At 53.7% G+C, this 21,297-nt stretch overlaps 7 protein-coding genes across 7 annotated transcripts; 5 read left to right on the top strand and 2 right to left on the bottom strand.

Annotated features, from left to right (window-relative positions):
• Nucleotides 1-529: 529 nt before the first annotated feature.
• PG998_005292 (uncharacterized protein) lies at nucleotides 530-865 on the top strand (the record flags this gene model as incomplete). The annotated part of the gene is made up of 1 exon (XM_066872110.1): nucleotides 530-865. One exon carries the CDS (start codon nucleotides 530-532, stop codon nucleotides 863-865), a length of 336 nt encoding a protein of 111 aa, XP_066732207.1.
• A 754-nt stretch (nucleotides 866-1,619) lies between these two features.
• Nucleotides 1,620-2,717, top strand: PG998_005291 (glycoside hydrolase family 92 protein; the record flags this gene model as incomplete). The annotated part of the gene is made up of 1 exon (XM_066872109.1): nucleotides 1,620-2,717. The coding sequence occupies one exon, from the start codon at nucleotides 1,620-1,622 to the stop codon at nucleotides 2,715-2,717; it is 1,098 nt and encodes a 365-aa protein (XP_066732206.1).
• Nucleotides 2,718-2,804: 87 nt separating this feature from the next.
• Nucleotides 2,805-4,079, top strand: PG998_005290 (glycoside hydrolase family 92 protein; the record flags this gene model as incomplete). Its single annotated transcript, XM_066872108.1, has 1 exon — nucleotides 2,805-4,079. One exon carries the CDS (start codon nucleotides 2,805-2,807, stop codon nucleotides 4,077-4,079), a length of 1,275 nt encoding a protein of 424 aa, XP_066732205.1.
• Nucleotides 4,080-7,110: 3,031 nt separating this feature from the next.
• PG998_005289 (uncharacterized protein) lies at nucleotides 7,111-9,288 on the bottom strand (the record flags this gene model as incomplete). Its single annotated transcript, XM_066872107.1, has 7 exons — nucleotides 7,111-7,319; nucleotides 7,555-7,576; nucleotides 7,635-7,936; nucleotides 7,999-8,065; nucleotides 8,116-8,140; nucleotides 8,192-8,676; nucleotides 8,860-9,288. 7 exons carry the CDS (start codon nucleotides 9,286-9,288, stop codon nucleotides 7,111-7,113), a joined length of 1,539 nt encoding a protein of 512 aa, XP_066732204.1.
• A 4,131-nt stretch (nucleotides 9,289-13,419) lies between these two features.
• PG998_005288 (uncharacterized protein) lies at nucleotides 13,420-15,019 on the top strand (the record flags this gene model as incomplete). Its single annotated transcript, XM_066872106.1, has 5 exons — nucleotides 13,420-13,645; nucleotides 13,696-13,923; nucleotides 13,987-14,060; nucleotides 14,120-14,281; nucleotides 14,381-15,019. 5 exons carry the CDS (start codon nucleotides 13,420-13,422, stop codon nucleotides 15,017-15,019), a joined length of 1,329 nt encoding a protein of 442 aa, XP_066732203.1.
• A 1,800-nt stretch (nucleotides 15,020-16,819) lies between these two features.
• PG998_005287 (uncharacterized protein) lies at nucleotides 16,820-18,000 on the bottom strand (the record flags this gene model as incomplete). The annotated part of the gene is made up of 3 exons (XM_066872105.1): nucleotides 16,820-16,881; nucleotides 17,012-17,355; nucleotides 17,387-18,000. 3 exons carry the CDS (start codon nucleotides 17,998-18,000, stop codon nucleotides 16,820-16,822), a joined length of 1,020 nt encoding a protein of 339 aa, XP_066732202.1.
• Nucleotides 18,001-19,125: 1,125 nt separating this feature from the next.
• On the top strand, nucleotides 19,126-20,657 carry PG998_005286 (acyltransferase; the record flags this gene model as incomplete). Its single annotated transcript, XM_066872104.1, has 4 exons — nucleotides 19,126-19,334; nucleotides 19,450-19,693; nucleotides 19,787-20,235; nucleotides 20,300-20,657. The coding sequence occupies 4 exons, from the start codon at nucleotides 19,126-19,128 to the stop codon at nucleotides 20,655-20,657; spliced, it is 1,260 nt and encodes a 419-aa protein (XP_066732201.1).
• Between the last annotated feature and the right edge of the window lie 640 nt (nucleotides 20,658-21,297).

Here is a 21,297-nt window from a genome sequence, read left to right as displayed (position 1 = left end):
CTGGGTAGAATGGCGATATCTTCAATCAACAGCCGGCGAGAACCGCCGATCACAATACGAATCACAGTCCATTTTTACTTTGCATCTACCCTGTTGCCCCGGATTGCTGGCCCCAGTCCAGTCGGGATTGGCCTAGTTCCAGTTGTCAATTTCCTCTTTGAGTCTGCCAGGCCTCGGAACATGACTCGTAATACACCCCCCTGAAAAGGTAATACTTTAATGCATGCTAGTTTCCCTGTTCTAGAACACATGTCTATCACCAGCCACCCGGGCATCGCTTCACTTTATCTCACGGTTAGGAGGTCAAGTCCGCAATGAGGTCATGGCCGTAAGATTGCCAGTCGTTTCTCGCGATGCGCGGCCCCGACCCCGGCCCGCCGCCGCACCAACTTATATATAAGGGTACAGTGTACCTTCTCTCTCGGCAAAGGTCGGTAGACTAGCAGGTAATCAACCATTCCCACACCGAATCTAAGCCGCCCACGGCAACCCAAAGACCAACGTCCCTCAAAACGCCACTCTATCTGAAATGCAGTACCCTAGTTCCTTCACCGCCGCCGCTGCCGTCGTGGCCTCGCTCGTGGCCCCGGCCGCCGCCATGTTCGACCGGAAGGCCTGCAACGGTATCGGCGCATGCACCGCCCCATCGGGCTGCAACTACTGGCCCAACGGCGAACCCCAGCAGCCCGAGTGGGACTGCGGCTCGGCCGGCACCATCAACGGCCAGGTCGCGGCCGGCGCCGAGCTCAACTTCGAGAAGGGCCTGTCCGCGGGCGAGGTCGTCGCCGCCGCCGACTTCCCGAAATGCAACTTGGCGCAGCCCGGCAGCAACGCCACCCTCCTGGTAAGCTTATTAAATGCCTGACCCATAATGATTTGGACACAACAGAATGGATCCACTAACCTGGCGAGCGGCATGGCAACAGAAAGCGAAATTCCAGGATGTCACCGTCTACGGCTGGATCGAGTACAGCTGCACGGAGAAGACAACTATCACGAACGGTTGTTATAGTTCTACCCCGAACCGGTCCCAGTACGTAGCACGATCCCTCTCTAAGTCTTTCACGCCTTCTTCCCTCCCTCCCCCTTCTCTTGAGTACCGAGTCTGACAGTTATGGCGCATGTTCAGGACGTACACATGCCAAGTTCTGAAGAACGGCCAGGCATGCAAGAGCATTTCCGGCTCCGTTGTGGATCAGGGCGCATGCGCGAAATAGACATCAGCCCCTGACTTGATGCCAAACAATGAACTTATATAAATAAGCTTTTGACTAGGCCACTGGGTTCATCTAAAGTTATTTCATATACTCTGTTCCATTCAATATGTTACCTGCTCGTATTGAATTCAAGGTGCAGACGATGTAACGTCCTTGCCTTGCTGAGACAAGATATCCCGATCAACCCCGCAACTGGTCCAATGCATATGCAGAGCGAGTCGGCAACCGCCCGTAGTCTTTGACTGGTTCAGCCCAAATCTGTTGATTCATTTGTCCGACACCCCGTCGCTACGCTTCTCCAATCACTCCCCTCCTTCTTCGTTTCACTCAACTGCTGCGAGGGCCGCTCACCGCACCCAACTAACAACCCCTTTGATTGTCATTGGTATCTCTCTCGCCACCATGTACAAGCCTGGAAGTGCTGCCGCCTTGTGCGCCGTGGCGTCGTTCCTTGCCATTCCTGTGCTCGGGGGAGTCGGTCCGGGGTCCCTGACACAATATGTCAACATCTTTACGGGCACGGCGCAGAATGACAACCCGGGTAACGTTTTCGCCGGCGCCGCCGTCCCCTTCGGCATGGCCAAAGTGACCCTCCAGGTCGCCGGTTATTCCCCTGCGGGATATGTCTCCGAGTCGACCGAGCTCGCGCGCGGGATATCCCCGCTGCACGACTCCGGCACGGGCAGCTCCGAGGGCAGCTACGGGAACTTTTGCATCATGCCCGTCGTGTGCGCTGGCTTTTCCCAGTGTCCGGCTCTCGAGGGGCCGCGCTCCCTGCGCCGCGTCGGTGACGGGAACAACGACACGGGCTTTCCGGGCTACTTCAGCACCACGCTGGTCAATGGCGTACAGATTGAACTGGCATCTACGCAAGCCGCTTCGCTGGAGCGATACACCTTTCCAGCAGGAACCATGCCAACTCTGGTCTTGGACTGGACCGATGATTCGCCGCACTCGTTCTTGTTTGGCCAAATGCATGCCGACTGGCCAGCCCAACGAATCATCATGAACGGCACCTTCCGCAGCAGTTTCGGACCCAGCCAGTTCAGCTACCCGGCTTTCCAATGCGTGGACCTATCTCTTGCCGGCTCGATATCAGATCGCACCCTTTTCGGGGGCAACACTAACGGGATGGACGCCCGACGCGATGATCTGGACTTTTGGGATCTTCCACCTGTAGCCGAGCGCCTGCGAAGGCCGGACTTCATCCAGCCGCTCCAGGCTGGTGCTATCGTGCGCTTTTCGCCACCATCCAGTGAAAATGGATCCATTTTGGTCCGTCGCGGCGTCTCTTACACATCGGCACAGCGTGCCTGCGAGAACATGGAGCGCGAAATTCCCGCGCCAGACTTCGACAAGCTCGTCGCCGATAGCAACGCTCAGTGGGAGGACAAGCTAGGCCGCATTGTGCTAGCCAACGGTACCTCCGACTACATCCGGCGGCTTTTCTATACCTCTCTTTTATCGTACATTCCTGTCGCCCAACAACGCCACCGGTAACGCGCCGCCCCCTTACACCGACACCGAGCACCCATACTTCGACGGGTTGTACTGCAGCTGGGACACGTACCGCACGCTTTTCCCCTCATGGCCCTGACCTCACCGCGGGAGATGGCCCAGATCGCCGATACTTATGTCGACGGGTGGCGCCGCGAGGGGTGGTTGCCCGAGTGCCGCGCCAACAACGTGCTGGGCTGGACACAGGGCGCCAACAACGCCGTGCCCATCGTGGCTGATTTCATTGTCAAGTATGCGGATCACGCGGCCGATCTTGGGCTCGACTTGAACGAGTTCTGGGAAGCACTGGAGCACGACGTCGAGGCCGTGCCAGCTAATTGGGACTACACCGGCCGCCGCCAGGAGTCGTACAAGAAGCTGGGGTATATCGCGTATAACTACTTGGAGAGCGGCAGCACCGGCCAGCGGACTCGCGAGGCCAGCCGTGGGCTCGAGTACGCCTTCGGCGACTTCGCGGCAGGCATGGTGGCTGAGACCCTCAACAAGTCGGATGTGGCGAAGGCGCTCTTTCAACGCAGCCTAACCTATCGCCATAATTTCGACCCAAGCCTTAAATCGGACGGCTACTCCAGCTTCGTGGCGCGACGCTTCCCCGACGGTACCTTCGTCCCTGGCTCAAACCCCGTGGATTGTAGCCCGCTCGATACCAACAGCTCGCACGAGTGTAGCACCCAGTCGACCAACACCTTCGGAATATACGAAAGCTCCAGCTGGGAGTACAGCCTGTATGCGCCACATGATGTGGCGGGGCTGATCGCCGTGCTGGGCAGCAACGACACTGCCAACAAGAACGAGACCTTTGCGAAGAGACTGCATCATTTCTTTGACGCAGGATACTATCTCCCTGGCAACGAGCCGAGCTTCCAGACGCCGACTTTATTCCACCATGTCGGAAGGCCCGCCGATTCGGTGCGTCAGGTCCGGCGTATCGTTTACGACCACTTCAACCTGACGAGAGGCGGACTCCCCGGCAACGACGACAACGCCGCCATGGCCAGTCTGCTGGTCTGGCACCTCCTGGGCCTCTACCCCGTCCCCGCGTCGGGCGAGATGCTGGTGCTGTCCCCATTCATGCCCGGCTACGAGATCCACAATGAGCTTTTGGGCGATGTACGCGTTCGCGTCACGGGCTTCGATCTTCGGAGTCTGGCGCGGGATGTCCCTCAAGGGGCTCGCGCCTTCGTCGACACCCTGAAGCTGGACGGAGTCGCTGTGGGCCGGTGCCGCGTCGACTTTAGCCAGCTATTCGCCGCGCGCGATGTCGAATTCGTGATGACGGATGTGGAGGTAGGGGGCTGCGATGGACAAGAGCCTAGTAGCGTCAGTGCCGGGGGCTTTGTTTAAGAAGTATTCGTCTTGCACCCGTGATTCATCTTGTCGCTGCACTTTGAAAACTGGTGGTTGATCCAGTAGGTCGGCTACGTCGAGTGAACACCAGGGGCAAGATATGCCAAGCTGGAGTAGGGGCGCATGCGAGGTATTATACACGCATACATATATACCGGCTGACCGGTGAGTGAAGCGGTGGGAAACCCCTCGGCGGTGGTTACTACGGTCCACATGCACAGCAGCATATTCTACCCGAGATAGAACTTCTTGATAGAAATCACAATACACTCGGTACTTTCGAGATGGGTACACTATCGTATGCTATCGTATTGGCCGCCAGAGGCTTCACCTCACATGTACCTTGGCCCCATTTTGTATGCCAGGCGATGCAACATACGAGATATGGGTGGAGATGTCACTGCTCGCCCGTGGTGCATACCAATGCCGCGCGTGGCAGACCCGGGACCATGGACAACATTCTGGGGAAGAGCATGACAGTCCAGTGACGAAACAAAGCGTGGGAGCCATTTCGTGGCGTTGCATCAGAGACACGACGTTCGTCGGAGGCAGAAATGGAGCCCTTGCCAAATACATCTTGAAACGCAGTGGTAGCTTGCCCATGGGCACGAAGGAGTCTCCCGCCCCTTGGCTTCTCACCTGCTGGCGGAATCTCTAGTGTCTTAGCTTGGGTAGAGTCAGCCCGGCTCCCTGCCGCTATTTTGGTGATACTAAACATACTGAAGGCGCCCCGAACCTTGATTGCTCTGGAATGATCACCGTGGCCTTCAGAGACGTATAGAGTAGCAAGATCCAGTCAGAATACAATCCCAGCGACACCTAAGGCCGGCCGCAACATGCTATCGATGCTTCGATTGCATTTGGTGTCCTGATGTGAATCCCCATACGGAAACCCTGCTGGATATGACCGAATGTGTTACTACGCATTGCTGATACTACGTTTCACGTGGGTGCAATACCAAAGCCTTGCCGCGCCCGAAGTTGCACAAGTGTCAAAAAGGTCATCGGTTAGTGCCCTCGGAGTACAACCAGCCTGTCATGTATGGCGCCCCGAGTAATGCTGTCAAACTCTGCAACTATAGTCACTACGCTCTATAGAATAGATAGGTACAGGCCATAAAACTTTGCCACTGCACTTTCGACGTGATCGATATACGAGTCTAAAGGCGCGGTGATCACTGCACGCAGGTCACACCACGCCGCGACACTTGGGCCATTTCCCAATCCCACAGCCGGCCGGAAGCAGGCTCCGGACGACGGCGACGAGTCCGCATGTGGGGGTGGAAGCGACAGGCCGAGTTCATTGGTCGCGGCCATCCCCTCCTCCCCTGCCACCCCCACAAGCCACGGCCTACTATAATGGCTATTATTACCACTGTGGGATATCATAGGTCTAGGTATCTACCGCCATCGGCGTCGCTGCCAATGTGACACATCGGCTTGGTTGGGTGATATGCAGCATCCTAGCACTACATGCGAGCATAACATGCCATCACCATCTACCCACTCGACCCTAGGCGGGCGGAGTGGGCACCGGCGGTGCCAGGAAACCGGTCATAGGCTGGACGGGCTGATGCCCGGCAACCTCTGATCCCCATCGTCGTATATTAGGACCTACTCAATTTTCTTTTCTTCGGTTCTAGACAGCTGGAGGCATCACCGTCTGACTCGTGTGCTTCTTCCTTTTTTTCTTGCCGTTCACGGTCTTCTTTCCCGCATCTCGTTGCCATATCATTGGTTCTGCTATTCTTGATAAGGTGTCTGCCGGGATCTCCCCCACAGGTCAAGAGAAGGGACGGACCGGCGCGTCATGTAGCTAACGAACGTTGCAATGAGAGTTGTCGGAAAAAAAGGAGGTTCTAAAAGAGTTTGTGACAGACAGGCCCTGCAGGAGTATCACATATCTAGTCGCACCCCCCCCTCCTTTTGTTCTTCCGAGACTACGAGAGCCTTGTCTCCAGTCACGTCACGTCAATCTGCGTCTCTGCAACGACTTGCTTTTTTCTATCTTGGTCCCCACCAACACCCACAGCCCACTATCTATCTTATACTTTGGTGATAGGTCATGCATTCATTGTGATCAGTAAGCATGCCCCTGAGACCGCTTCCGACACCAGCAGCTTGCACCTTTGGGCTTCCACTGCCTCCGCGGAGTTGCTGTAGTTATTCGCAGGGCAATGGAGTGCTGCTGACGTACGAGTAATGGCGTCGCGCAATTATCCAGGGATTCGCAGATTCGGCTGGTCTTATCTCTTCCTTTGGGGGCTGCAGAAGAGATCCACTACAATGGCAGACGCCCGAGGCGCCTTTCATGCATATGACGGGTGCCATGATACCTGTAGGCGGGTCACCCGGAATACCCAGGGCTCATGTGCAAGTAGATTGTCCCGAGCCAAAAGCCGTCACTGCCTGCACGTTGATCTAGACCGCCTGCAGATCCCCAACCACGTCTCTTTCCTCATTCTTCACCGGTCAACAGAAGCTGCAGCCTGAGAAATCAAGGTTGAGTTGCCCGACTGGTTGGGAGGCCGAGTAGCGGCTAGTAGCCGGAGTGAAAGGAAATGTCAGGCATACGTAACAACAATCCTCTTCCCGAATGAAACATCACAGTGCGTGAAGACGGCCATCTCCAGATCATGCACATGGCCGGAACGCCTTGCTCTTGCAATCCTAGTGCTTCTAAATACGCCAAGAGAGTGAGACATCTTGTATGAACTAACCCCAGACTCATTCAACGTGTGCACTAGCCGCCCCTTCTCGTACATGCACCATACTTCACAACCTAGTAATTACACGCATGCATAAGGGTAGAAACCAACTTGCTAGTGCATCTTGTGATGCACATTACTCGGTTCCGATCTTGTGTCTTCCAAAGTTACAAAATGATAGACAGTATTGGACGTGCGCGAACAACTTTGGAAATAAGATTCATCAATATATGCAACATGTAACTAATGTGACTATATCAAGGTAAGGATACGTGCAGCGAAAATAGCCAGAACGACAAGTAATAAAGCATCCTTTGACCTCAGTAGTCCCAGCGCTCCCATTGCTTTTGGGCTTGCCAGTTTGCTTGAAACATTTGCGAAGTAAAATGCATGTCGCGTTCCCAGATGAACGGTCGGTTTGCCTCTGGTCGAACCACCTTTTGTTTCTTCGAATGCACAAGGGCATTGTGACTGGCATACTTGCTCTCCTCCTTGACCAGGCTGACTGGCTTCTCCGACTCGGTTTCAACTACAGTCTTGGTTAGAATATGGCCCGTGTAGTGAGAGGCTGGGTGAATGGGACTGCGTCTTACTATCCCCTTCCGACGTTTTGCAAAGTGCTACCATCAGCCTTAGTGCGCGATCGCTAATAAACCGAAACTGTCTTTTGTTGTTCCACTCAGCATCGACCGGGCTTAGGCCTCGCCTAAAGTAAGTCCATACACAGAGTATGATATTGGCCCCTTCGTGTAGGCTTTCCATACTCTCTTCCATGTCGTATCTTGTCTTTACACACACGTTAGTTGACATGCAACAAGTGAAAAGCTGAGTGCCTCGGGCGTACCGGGATTTGATTTTCTCTTGACCACCGGAAACGGTCCTTCGAAGTTGCTGAAATCTCATGTAGCATGATGAACACAGCAAAGTAGATAGTGTCGAAGCAGTGAGGATCTTTGCTCTGCATCAGCGCCCAGAGATTTCTGAGAATCTTCTGTCTCTTTCTCCTCAGTAATGTGTCGTATACTATCGAGGTGAATTGCTGGCACACCATACGGGGCACAGAGACGTGGCCTGGTGGAAATGGATAGTCCTTGTGCGTTTCGGGTTCCATCCCCAATTTCTCATCGCCGACTAACTCGGAGGTGCCTATGGTATGCCCTGATCTTGTAAGCGAATGTTTATACCGGAGCTGAATGCAAAGCACCTACTTAGTACAAACCAGAACCCCCAGAGTTCCTTCATGAAATCTTGGAGAACGATATTGCCGGATTTCCCCTGAGGTATGTTAGGAGACGGCAGTGGCTCGAGGTCAAAGTTGAACTTACCGTGACATGTCTCATGTGATTCCACCTGTTATCATTTGTCAGTGTCTATCAACGGCAACAATGGAACGTAACTTACCCAGCCTTATATGTTTCTTGAATAATGGGATGCACGTCATGCCTGTTGGCGAATTGCTCCACAGCTTCGAAAGTATTGGCCTCGGCATATTTCACAAACTGTTTGCAGGTCTCCCCGACATTGGCAATCGCGTATGGGGGTACCTTGGAAGCGTGGGAAACTCCATCTTTGTCGGTCCAAAATCGATCCGTCACATCGCCAGGTTGAGGTTTGAACCTCCTGACCTTGATCACGAACGGCTGCGAACATAATCCCTCGCTCAATTGGACGACCCGGATCTCATCGTCTGCCCAATCCGAGGCGGGTATGTCATACATTGTGTTGCCTCGCCACCGCTTGGTCAGCTTCAGATGGGCCTGGCGAAAGACAGTAGCTGCAGTGAGCTTCCACCTGATGCAGCCCATCCTGTGGATGACCTTCTTGGACTCAATGACTTCGCAGCATGTCACGCAACAATCCGACTCGTCGTCAGGGTTTGGAACGCACTAGTCATGTTAGTTGCGTATTGACTGCTGCTATTGGGGAAAGAGACGTACCCGTTTGCGTTGCATTTGGCAGCGAAGGCAGGCTGTCATTTGTCTGGTTTTGCTGGTTTGCTGTCTCTCTGTGGCAGATAAGGCGCCTCTTCTCCTGGACCTTGGTGGGATGGTTGGGTACTCAAGGCTGACTAGGCCTAGTGTCTCGGGTGACGACGTGGGAAACGCTGTGTAACCTGAATAGACCTCTTGAGGCTGGTCGCCATGCCATTGTATATACTGGAACGGTCCCTCTAACGGGCTGGCGCTGCTCGAACTTGGAGTGGAATCGGGGCCAAACTGGTGCTCGTCAGGCCGGGCTGCCACCAGCTCCCAGCCCGACTCATCTTGGGATGCTCCGGAGAAATCCATTGACACCTCGAGGGCTGGTTCTAACTCGACTGAATTCATCATAGACGGCCCAGCGAAAGGCATAGATTGGATCGGGGCCTCACCCATAGATGCGACATCGTGCTGATAGAAGTCATCAAGATCGTTATTTGACGCTGCCAAACCAGCAGGGCGATGAATCAGGTCATCAGGGCAGTCGTTGGCATTATCTTCATAGTCGTACAACGGCATAGTTTCTTGCTGCTGGAAGACGAAAGGATATTGATCAACAAGGAAAGGAATATCGACAGACTGAAAGTCAAAGGACCAGGGCTGACCGGATCCATGGGAGAAAGTTGGAAAACGAGGTACCGAGCTGGGATTGTGGGGTGGAGGGGGAGAGGGATATGGATAGAATCCGGTGGTGGCAGTTGGGATGGCCTCCCCACCAGCATGGCCCATGAACTGAGGCTGTGTGATGGTTGGCTCTTGGTTCATATGATACCAGGGTGTGTCGAGCGGTTCTTGCTGTGGTGCAGCAGCTGGAGATAGCATAAGACGAAAAGCCGGCGAGTCGGCAAAAGGGGCAGCGGCCGGTACCACCCCCTGGTACTGGGATTGCCCGCCTCTCATCATCATGGACACCCTTTGATGGGAAGGATGAGGATAGGCTCTCCTCGTTGGCCACATGTTGCGGTGTAACCAGTCAGGAACAGGGTCATTTGACAGGCCCAAGCAAGGATCCGAGGCGAAGCGGGCCCGTTTCCTCATCTTCGCAGCGACAAACTTAAGTCAATACATGGTAACTCTACTTTTGGAGGGTGATATGACAAACAAATGAGACTGGTAGGGGGAGAAGAAGGAGGTTCCATTACATGAAAGGAGGTGGGCTCTCCCGGAGGTACCGCGACAGTAATCAGCGGGCCGGCCATAGCTGCGTGACTAGGCAGATCGTGTTAGGAAAGATGAACCAAGAGTACAGCCGGTGTGGAACAGCCCGAAGTATAAGATGGCCTATCGTGACAGGCTACGGGGATGGGCGACGATGTGCAAGTGGGATTGCGAGTGGAGCTGATTTCAACCGGTGAGGCGTAATGTGACAAACAAGGCTAAGAGAAGGACGTATGTAAGTTCTCAGGGTGGACGCGCAAACCGGGGTGAGCATGAGATCGTGGTAGACAGGAGGTTGCACGACTCTTCGGACAGCAGGCCGTCTTGCCTCAAACGTCCAACAAATAAAGATCAGCTAACCCCAGAGTCTAATCTAGGGGGCGTTCTCTCGCGTGGACCGAACTCCCGATGGATCGGGTTCCTGCCAGGGATGGTGGTTGGCTGCTGCGATGCTTGGCTGGCGGCGTCGGCAATGCTGTTACACACAGACTAAGGCTGGGTTAATTAGATGAACAACCAGTCTGATCAATTGGACTGAATCCAGGCCGGTTCAATCTGAACAGCAACGGATGGATGTCCGTCAACTGCATCAATGAAGGGAAAAGAAACATGTACCGGTACCTGGACTCGGAGGCTTGGACGGTGGACGGTACCTTGGTTGTTGGTATGGGCTATTGGGGATTGTCTTGTGTTGTGTGCGTACGGAGCAGTTGCGAGGTAGTAGCAGTAGCAAGCAAGTTGGACCAGTTTTGCCTTGGATCGTCGGACCTCTGATTCACACCAGCATCCAGCATGCGATCAAATCAAAAACCAGTGCGCGAAGGGGAGATTTCTCGGAGGGGATGGAGTGAGAAGAAAAAGTGGCAGAAATGAATAAAAGTGTGCGCTGTCATCATCAGGTTTGGTGCATGTGGTGGTCGACAGGTCGCTTCTTACCTCGATGCTCTCTGCTCTTGGTTACTTTGGCTCTTTTCTTTTCTTTTTCTTTTTCCTTCTTCTCCCTTTTCCCAGCATGCACTTGCCCATTCGCGGATTCGAAAGTGTAAGAGGAGAGAGAAAAGAAAAAGACGGGACGGGATGAAAAACAAGTAGAGGCCAAGAAACGACCAGCCAGAGCCAGGGCAAGGGAAAGAGCCCATGCCCTGCCCTTGATGCATCTTGGACCAGGAGGTTGAGGGTTAGTGCGAGCAAGCCTGGTGTTTTGTTGCCATCCTATTGGCAGGCGAGCAAACATTCTCTGTTACATTCACCTTGCTTATTCTCCCTTTGCTCATATGATTTCTTTTCCTTCTTTCTTCCCTCGTTGCTTTCTGCCTACCCTAGGCCAGTCGCCCAGCCCGGGAAATACCTGAAATGCAGCCCTCGGCGACTCGGACTCTCCCCCGTGCACCTTCTCTGGCACGCAGCACGATGAAGCGCATTCCACAATCCACATGCCTCCCGGCGCCGTACACAACTCTTCGTTTCATCCATCGTGCCGCCCTGCACCGGCCCACGCATTTGCCCAAGCCAGGTCCGGCTCTAGAATAATATAAGGAAGGGCGCTCCATTCGATGCTTTTGGGTATTGTGCCAAGTGTCGCGCCGTGATGTAGTTGTGGTGTTGGCTGGTTTGTGTGACCCAAACCACATGTTCCCCTCGGGCCTCCAAACACCAGTCGGCATTCGGTATCGGCAGACTGGTTTCCGCGTCGCATCATTGGCCCAAGTCGAATCGAGGCTAGCCAGGCTAGCCAGAGGAGACGCAAGCCTGTGAAGAAATATACAGTTTCTACATACAACAAAACAAACAGCTGCACGAATCGCATCTCATACTCGTCGCGCAAAGCCCCAGTCCCCCGCAATTCTGCACATACTGGACACCCGGCTCCGTCAATGTCCACTTGTTGCTTGTCTCGCTAAAGCGACAGTGGACGAACAGGGGTCTGGGTCTAGTGGTCAAGGGTGCGGCCGCCACGGGCAGACGGCGTGGTGGGGGCTGGAGACGAGCGAAGGAACCTCGAGACAATGACAATGGCGATTCCCTTATACCCTGGTCGTTCGTTGCCTTGCGCATCCGCGTTCCCAACAATCCTACTTTGCGGTGCCACACCACCTACGTCACATTTCTCCAGAAGCCTCCGAAGACAAGTAGAATCCCATTGACATGTCACTTTTGATCTCATACGAAACTGCAGAGCGCCCTATGGCAATTCCCCTTGCAACTTCAAACACGGCTGACATATGCACAGCTGTATGATATGCAGGCGGCACGTCCCCGCCGGGACCCCACGGAAAGCCTGCTGCTTTCTGTCCTTGAGCCTCGGAGAACGTATGTATATAAGAACAAAGGTTGCTCGGCGGAAGAGAAGAATCCGGGTACCTGGGACCAAAACCTCCACCGTATATATGTACGTTGCATATTAAAATGTGATACCTCCTTCTTCCGCCCATGCGCCAATGGTCCAGTGTCGGTGTGGGCACAGAGCACTTGCTCGAGAACCTTTCCATTTCCTTTTTCCCGCAGGTTCTGTCGGATCCCGGCGCCGTTTTGCTTTCCCACCCCTCGTCTCTATCTAGCAGACTCTGGCAGCTTCACTTTAGATGCCACGTCGGCATCCCCTAGCCTAGGTGACGGCATAGAACAAGATTGACAAGCCTGCCAGGTTACAGTGACCGCTAAAACTACCGAATCATGCCAAGACTGGCTCGTGATGCTTTGCAGTCGTGGATTGGGCTTCAATCCGCCGGGGTCGTATGAGGGTCGACTGGCTTCGAGACAGCGCATGCAGCCCCTGATCCGCTTGGCAACAAACAACTTGGGCAGCTCCTCGACTTCGTCGGCTTCTAGCCAAACCTCTTCTATTTCTTCACTCAGAAACAGCTTTGCCTTTTTTGTTCTCCACAACCTTTCGAGCCAACCCTGTAGCCCATCGCTTGTACCTGGTGATGCGGTTCTCTAGACTGAATCGACAGCCGAAATTACGACGAACAACTTACTTGGCCGTGTTGGGATCTGCCGCGGCTGCAGCCACTGGGATGACTACACCGAATAGCAACCAAGTCCAACTCCATCCTAGGATGGCATGCAGTGAGATGTAACGCCTCCGTGATAGCAGGAGGAGATACTAGCCGCATATTTCGAGACTATAATACAACCCTGAAAGGCGGTGGTCCACGTCCAACTACCTCTTGCGGTTACCGTGGGTTTGTCGATTTCATCATCTTTTTATTTCCGCCCAGATACTCAGCCCTTTCAATCACACCCTGTATTTCCCCCAAGCTTCCGGTTGCTTTCCAATCGTAGCGTATACCCGTCCTGTGCGAGGACCAGGAAAGTACCCTTGGAAATTTGTACTCTTATATTCACTCTCCCTCCATAAATAGTCTATGAATATGCTCGCAGCGCTGTCAACTACCCAGCCAGCCCCCTGAACTATAAAGACCCCATCAACACCCAACACCCAACGCGTATCTAACGTCTCTGTCAGTCTTTCTTTTGGACGGACCAAAGATGGCGACCCAAACCTTCCCTCGTAGTCCTTCGGGTCTCCCCTGTGCTCGAGACCAGCTCGAACTTGACCAGAGCTCCCCCCACCATGCTTTGACTTCTGACGTCCCATCACAGATACACGGCCCAACAGCATGGTCCGGATCGGATAGCGACCCGCCTTTGCACATATTGGAGTTTGATGATCAAGATGTTCTGGTCGTGGAGACCGCGTTGGATCGTTTTAAAGGTAAGTCTTCTTCTTATGCATGTTTGGCATTGTGCTGACATAGACGATAGGTCTTGGTATGCATGGAGACCAAGTGTCTCGCGAGCTTTTCCCTCTACCTGGTCTGGAGAGCCGTCTAGATAGGTGTGCACTCGAAATCCATAATGGAACGGGGCTTTGTGTTATTCGCGGCATTGAGTCAAGATACTCCATTGAAGACTACATGATTATCTATCTGGGCATCTCGAGCTACATTGGCAACCGCAGAGGGCTCCAAGACGCCAAAGGATCAATGCTTTGTATGTCCAGCGCCGTATATGTTGATCACGATGTACAACAGTGTGCTGACCTTCGTTTTATAGCACATGTGACTGATTCAAAGACCTGGACTGTGCCTTTGGAGCGGAGGCATGGCATACACACAAACTTTGGTCTAGTAAGCCAATCCTTCTTACTCATGGCCTAGTATAGCTCCTTCAGCTAATATTTCTCTAGCCACATCATTGTGACATGGGCTCAGATATATTATCCCTTCACGTACGGAAGACGGCAGCCATAGGCGGTCGCTTGTGCGTAGCCTCTTCCCACGCCGTGTACAATGAGCTTGCCCGTTCCGACCCCTCAGCTCTTCGCACTCTCATGGAGCCTAATTGGCCTGTACAAGCGTAAGTCTCTCCGCTTCTCTCCCCACGCAAATGGCGTTGGGCAATTTCTTGGCTAAGTAGCTAACCCCCTACTCATCTCGGTGTTGTGTAGAAGCCTGAGACAAAAGCCCCTTACACGCTGTCTCCTCTCTTCCAGTTCTACGAAGGCAACCTGCTGTTTTCCATGGACCCCGCCAGGCTAGGTCCTTTGGCGTCCGCGCCCCGGTCCATCGGCTCCAAGCTCCCTCCACTGACGGCGGCGCAGCTGCACGCCCTGGCACGGGTTCAACAGGTCGCACGGCAGCATGAGGTTTGCCTCCAGAGCGAGCCGGGAGACATGGTCTATCTCAACTCGTGGAGTACGCTGCACGCACGCCAGCCCTATCAGGACGGGGAGACCTTCTCGCGCCACCTTGTACGGCTGTGGCTGCGCAACGACGCACTGGGCTGGCCGGTACCGGATTCCATGCGTATGCCGTGGGACTCGTCTTTCGGCGCGCCCGCCGACCGAGTTCTGAACAAGCGGTATCCACTCGTGCCCATGCCGGTGTACATGGAACCGAGATACCACAATACCACGGCTGCATTCGTTCCGGACGATGAGGACGACGACGATGACGAACTAGATTACGACATGTTGTTCGACCAAAAGACTGCTGCTACTATCGATGGCAATATCACTGCTGCACAAAGCTCTCTTGCTGCTATTACTACTACTACGGACGACGATTCGAGTACCCCCCTGCGGTAGTACACGATGCTCTCTCATGATACCACCTCGTTGTCTACATATGTTTTTCTTAGGGGTTGAGGGGTTTGGGCGCCAGTCTTAGCGTGCTCTATATCTTTGTTATTCTGTTTCTGGATTTATTACTAGGTCTGTTGGTGGATTACGGACTGGAACAAAATGTACCACTGCTGAATTGCTTGATGCATTAGGAAAGAGTACGTGTGGGATAGTTTGTGCGGTTTGGCTGACTGATGGGCATGTCTGTTTGATACATACTTATGACGGGGCTTTGCGCTGTTTGAATGTTATTTCAACACTGGTCTGGAAACGATTGAAATCAAATTTGTTCCACGAATAATTGCTACCTTCATACACCCTCCGTGACTAATGACAACTATAAACAGTCAACTAGTGACTCAATCTCAGGTTGTACAGCATGCCTGCCACTTATACCAAGGAACGCATTAATAAGCCTAACATCATGCGGGTGCAAGTATGTTTCATGCAAGAGGGTCCATAGACACTGTGGCTTGAGATAGATACGCCAGCATGCATATGGTATCTCCCACGTTAATAGTACGTACAGGCAGGAAGAAGTTTGGTTACGTCCATTATAACCTCGGCATGCTTGAATAAGATCACCCGGGTTTCTAATATACTTAAACTTTGCTAATATTGGACCGAAAGCCCGACGCATACGTATTCTGTCACGAGACATGGGCAACGAGCAAGACGTGCAGCTGATTTGCGCAAGCGTGGGGGCTTTGTGTTACATGATAGATGGCATGCTGCAGATCCCATACTCTTGGTGATGCCTCGGAGGGCTACATTGGGGACTGCTCGGACTTGGCCGAGATGGCGTGACATGCCATTAATTGTTCTATAGTGTTGCATACATGCACTGCAACATACCTCCCTCGAACAGCAACAGATTCAATGGCAACTCTTCCGAAAAAGAGATAAACACGGCCCGACGACCAAACACATAACCGGGCAGCAAGCGGCAACAATCCACAATCGGGTAACGAGAAACTGCAAGGATATAAACGGGCCGAAACCATAGTGACGGACGACTATCCGACAATTTCGCTCTATCCGATAGGACAAGACGTGGTGAAATAGGGGTAAGGGGCCTAGTAAGTGAGGATATGATTAGAATTCGAAAGCCGAGCTAGCAAACTGCAACGGCGCGGGTGCGCGGCGGAGAAGTGGACGGACAGGGTAAACTTCCCATCTCCTCGCTTACAACGGCCCCCAAGTTTGTCTGCTGACTTCGCGCGTGTGATGGACCCCAAATCCAGGTGGCCGGGCCACGAGAACCGATCTGATAGGACACTTGTGCAGCATGAGAGGACGCCACTTCAGCGTCGATCGACAAACACCGAGGAGTTGGGGCATTTATCGGCGTCTTGAGTCAGATGAGCCAGAGTGGCACAGACATAATTCAGAGAGGGGATAGTGGAATGGTGGAATTGCGGAATGGTGAAACGGAAATAGGACACGCGCGCTCGATGTTGATAGTCCGCTACAGCGGCAGGCATTGGCAAAATTCGCCAGTGGCTGCACGCCCACTAGTCGGTGAACCACCTATTGCAAAGCGCATAACTCGGGCAAGCGCTAGAGCTAGATACGTGTCCATTTGTCGGAGATGCAAGATACCATGTGTGGCGGTCTTGGTAACCATCCTCCACTCCCTCTCAGATGTTGGGCGTGGGTGGTTGACCGGACGGGCGGCCCCGGCTTCGCATCATAGACTGGCTCGCCTGTGTCGTGGTATCGACTCTTGCCTCATTTCCTTGTCAAACCACCACCGCACGTGCATCATGATGCGTACAGTTCATTGACCCAGGACGCGACCTTTTCAGCCACGACTTCACTATGGTCTAAAGGTTTCGTTCCATGCATGTCAGTACACCGTTTCATGCAGCTAGACAAGCGGTGAGGACGTGGGACGAATGCAAGGATGAAGATCAGGACGAGGTTTGTGGGCAATATTGAAGGTGTCCGACTTACGTATACAGAATGCATGAGGCAGGTTGCCCTCGTCGACCATCAACCGCGTCCTCTCAGCATGCGTTTGCCGCCGCTCAATAAAGGCGTCCCGGAAGTGGTTGGCAACCCAATGGTCGTCCTTGCCAAAGAAGAAGAAGAACTTGGGCGGTAGTCTGTTTCCCACGCCGACGTTCCCCGCAGCAGCAGCAGTGGCGACCGCATCCTCCCTCTCGATCTCCCATATTTCCTCGTCCCACTGATCCTCGCCGATGACGCGCATCTCGTCGAGGCCCATGTGCAGGGCCTGCCAGACGCCGTCGCGGCTCTTGAGCCAGCGGGCGGTGACATGGGCGGCGGCCGGGGGGCTGGCCGAGCACGTTGGTGAGGACCCAGAACAGGGCAGCGTAGGGCCAGAGCCACAGGAAGCCCCATGCGAGCAGGTGAGCGTTGCTCTCGAGCAAGGGCCCGGCTTTGCGGAGCAACTCCATGCGCTGGCCGCTCGGCGAGTGCCGGATGTGCTCGATGGTGGGGAACAGCAAGATGCCCGCTTTCAGCCGGAGGTGCGGCGCCGCCTCGGGCTCGCGCAGGAGCTTGTGAAAGAGTTGGAGGATCAGGTAGGTGCCGACGGAGTGGCCTACCAGTATCACCTCGTCGAAAGGCTTCCCCCGTTTCGGGCTGCCCTCATCCTGGATGCGATACTCCGAGAGGGTCTTGAACAAGTAGTTCACCTGGTAGGCCACGTCGCGGGGCGGGTTCGCGGCGCTGAACGGCTCGTGGTCATTGTCATTAAAACCAGCCAGGTCCTGTCCGCAAAGGTGGAACCGGGTTCCCTTGGAGGCGGCCGACGAGTCCAGCAGAGTCCGTAGGGCGGACAGGAAGGGCTTGTAATAGTCGATGAGGCCGGGGTTGCCAGAGATCATGAACACGAGGACATTTCGGCTACTAGCGGCGCCCAATGATCCTGAACTGGACTCTTGGCTGGCCGGAAAGGAGATGGAGTGAATTGGCATGTTGGGCGACATCGAGGGGTCAAGCAAATGAAACCCCCTGAAGCTGAACCGACTTGCTGCATGTGAGCAAGTCAACTCGGACGAAAAGCCAAGCCACTGGCAGGCAAACTGTGGCTCTACTCGAGCTGGCTGCCAATGCAGTGCGACGCACCCTTAGTGCTTAGCCGCCCCGGAGAGCTTGTTAGCTTATCTTCCCGACGACGCCTTTAGACCACCAATGACTCCACTGCAAACTCTTGGTTTCCCAGCTTCCCAGCTTCCCAGGCCCTCCCCCCCACTGTGACGCCCTGGAATGGATTTTGGGCTGACGTCCGTCGACGTTGCTCTTCCACGTGCCAAATGCCAGTCCAAGTCATCATCCATGTCCGCAAATAGTTGTTGCCAACAAACACTAAACAGCTACCAGACGACCAGCTACCCAAAGAAGCCGGGAAGGCCATGCCCAGTCTTCTTTTCGTCACGCCGTATTCTCCTGCTTGATTACTTTACTCTTCATTAGCCAACTCATGAGATACCACGATATACGATGTGCATCTACCGTGCGTCTGTTGACGTCGCCTAACAGTTGGTTGCCCCTCCATTTACTTTGCTTTGCTTGCTTGTCTCATCTCAAATACAACTGCATTCCTTATCTTATCACATGCGTTCGCGCAAGCAAAGCAGCAGTTCTCACTAGGTCTTGCCGGCTCCAAGTGAATCAAGGCCAGCCTCAGTTTTCCCCCACATGATCAGATCACGAGCACGCGACCTGCTTCCATTCTCTTCCCATCCATCCCGAGCTCCAAATACGTTCTACATACCTACATGCACCAAGATTCCCATTCTCCGCTTTGATGCGCTGGACCTAAGATCCGTATTCCCACTTGTCGCATTCGCATCGTCTCCCCGCACACCCAATACCTTGAAAGGCCTATGCTGCCTGGCGCAGCGCCCCTCTAGTTCATGACAACGTCCTTCTCCATGTCTCGCTTCTTCCCGGGCTAACCGACTACGACCTTACCCAGCTACCATAAACGATATCCAGTACCAGCATATTCACTACCTTTATTCCAAGACCATCGTGGCCGACCGCATACCTATTCACCTATGATCCGAGAACCCCTCCTTCTACCAACACTCCCAAGCATGACGACGACTTCAGAGCTTCGACGCCGGCCGAACGGTAATGCCACCTCCGACAGCGATGATTTACCCCTGGCGAGTCCGGGTGTTGTGGACGCCATGCTGAATGTACAACACGCTGGACATCCTTCGGGGAAGGCCAAGTACGGCTGGATCATGTCCAAATTCCGCGCATTCACTGCGGCACTATATTTTTTCACCGCTTCTTTGGTGTAAGACAAACCTTTGCAGTTCCACGTAATGTCGTGTCGCAACAAGATCTCAGCCGAGGGCGAAAAAGCAGAGGAAAAATATGTAAATACTGACTGTTATATCCGATTTTGATAGTGTCCATATCACCCAGTTTCTCGGGGCATGGTTCTACTTCGTTAACCGCGATCTCTACTATGCCTACATGGCCGTCACCAAGGAATCCTTCGGCCTGCTGATCACAACTCTGACACATTGGTGGGCACCGACCGTGATAAGAATCAGCGGCGATGCGTCGGTAGCCGGTCAGCTCAGCCTTACCCCCGACGGAAGGGTGGAATGCGCGTTCCCCGATCGTATGGTTATGATCGCGAACCACCAGGTAAGGCGCTGTGCTTCTCTGCACCATCTGCCAGCATATTTTTCCGTGGTTGTCAAAGAAGAGGCGGTTTCAAGCTAACGCTGCAATAAACAGATTTACACAGACTGGCTGTATCTGTGGTGGGTGGGTTACACCAACTCGCCCAGGATGCATGGCCACATCTACATTATCCTGAAGGAATCACTCAAGTGGATTCCCATAATTGGGCCTGGGTGCATGTTCTTCAGCTTCATCTTCATGTCGCGCAAGATGGCCGTCGACCGCCCTCGCCTTGCGCACCGGCTCCAGAAGCTCAAGACAAAGCATGTGGGGCCCGACGGCAATGACTACCTAAACCCCATGTGGCTGCTGCTGTTCCCCGAAGGCACCAATCTGTCGGATAACGGTCGGGTGAAGTCTGGGCTCTGGGCAGACAAGATAGGCGTCAAGGACATGGCGCATCTGATGCTTCCCAGGAGTACCGGCACTTTTTTCTGCCTCAACGAACTGAAAGGGTCGGTGGACTATGTCTATGACTGCACAGTGGCATACGAAGGCGTACCGTAAGTACAGTTTTCCCAACAACTGCTGCATACTGGAAAATCTTGGCTGACAAGATGCATATAGCCGAGGGGGATACGGCGAAAAGTACTTCACCTTGTCGAGCACCTTCTTCCAGGGCCGACCACCGAAGTCGGTCAACCTCTACTGGAGGCGCTTCGCGCTGGCCGACATGCCCTTGCACGACCAGGCCGCATTTGACGTTTGGCTGCGCGAGCGCTGGTACGAGAAGGACGCTCTGCTCGAGCAATACGTCACTACGGGCCGATTCCCCGCGAACGGTGCCGGGGTTAAAGGGCACATCGAGACGGAGGTGCGGACGCAGTACTGGTGGGAATTTCTTAAGATATTTGCCTGGCTCGGCTCGTTCGGCTTCTTTCTCAGAGCCATCGTTCGGTTCTTGAACAGGTTTGCGGCTTCCTGATCGCGGTCTCGGGCATCACCGGCAATATGCCCCCATTGCGATTTTGGAGGCACGTGGGATTGCAGAGTAGAATACATCATTTCGGGCATCTCGCATGGGGGGGGAGAAAGAGCTGGTATTAGGATGGGTCAGGGGCAATGTATGATTTTGTTTTTCCTTTTTTCCAATGATACCAATGTAAGAACGGAAGGGGGCGCACAACAAAACATTATTCGGCATTCTTCATGGAACGGCGTTCCCGTGTGTGGGACTTGGTCAATGTGCTCTTGGTCGGACAAGGCATGGGAGAGAAGTCATGGAGCATCAGGCTTTTTATTTTCATCATGACTACATACTTAACCAATGCATGGATTACTGTTGCTAAAGCTTCTCGGCTGACAGACAACCACTCTTTATTGGTATGTACTGCTAAGGCAGCAGCATACTAGCTTTATTCTAGGAAAGGGTATATTAACCCTTCTCTCATCTAAATGGAAGTACAGCCAAATCTTCATCCGAAACACAATCCTATTTGCAGAGCAACAATTACAGCGATGGGCAAGCACAGACAGGCGGGTGGGTTCAGGCGCAGCGATAGCTAGCGGCATTTCGATACTGATGAGTTTAGGTAGTATACCTCACTACTCACACAATGAATAGC

The sequence above is a fragment of the Apiospora kogelbergensis genome, assembly GCF_038363985.1.
Source record: "Apiospora kogelbergensis strain CBS 113332 chromosome Unknown utg000003l_segment0_segment0, whole genome shotgun sequence".
Classification (NCBI taxonomy): domain Eukaryota; kingdom Fungi; phylum Ascomycota; class Sordariomycetes; order Amphisphaeriales; family Apiosporaceae; genus Apiospora; species Apiospora kogelbergensis.
Note: the sequence above shows the minus strand (reverse complement) of the source record. Positions and strands in the feature narration are given on the sequence as shown.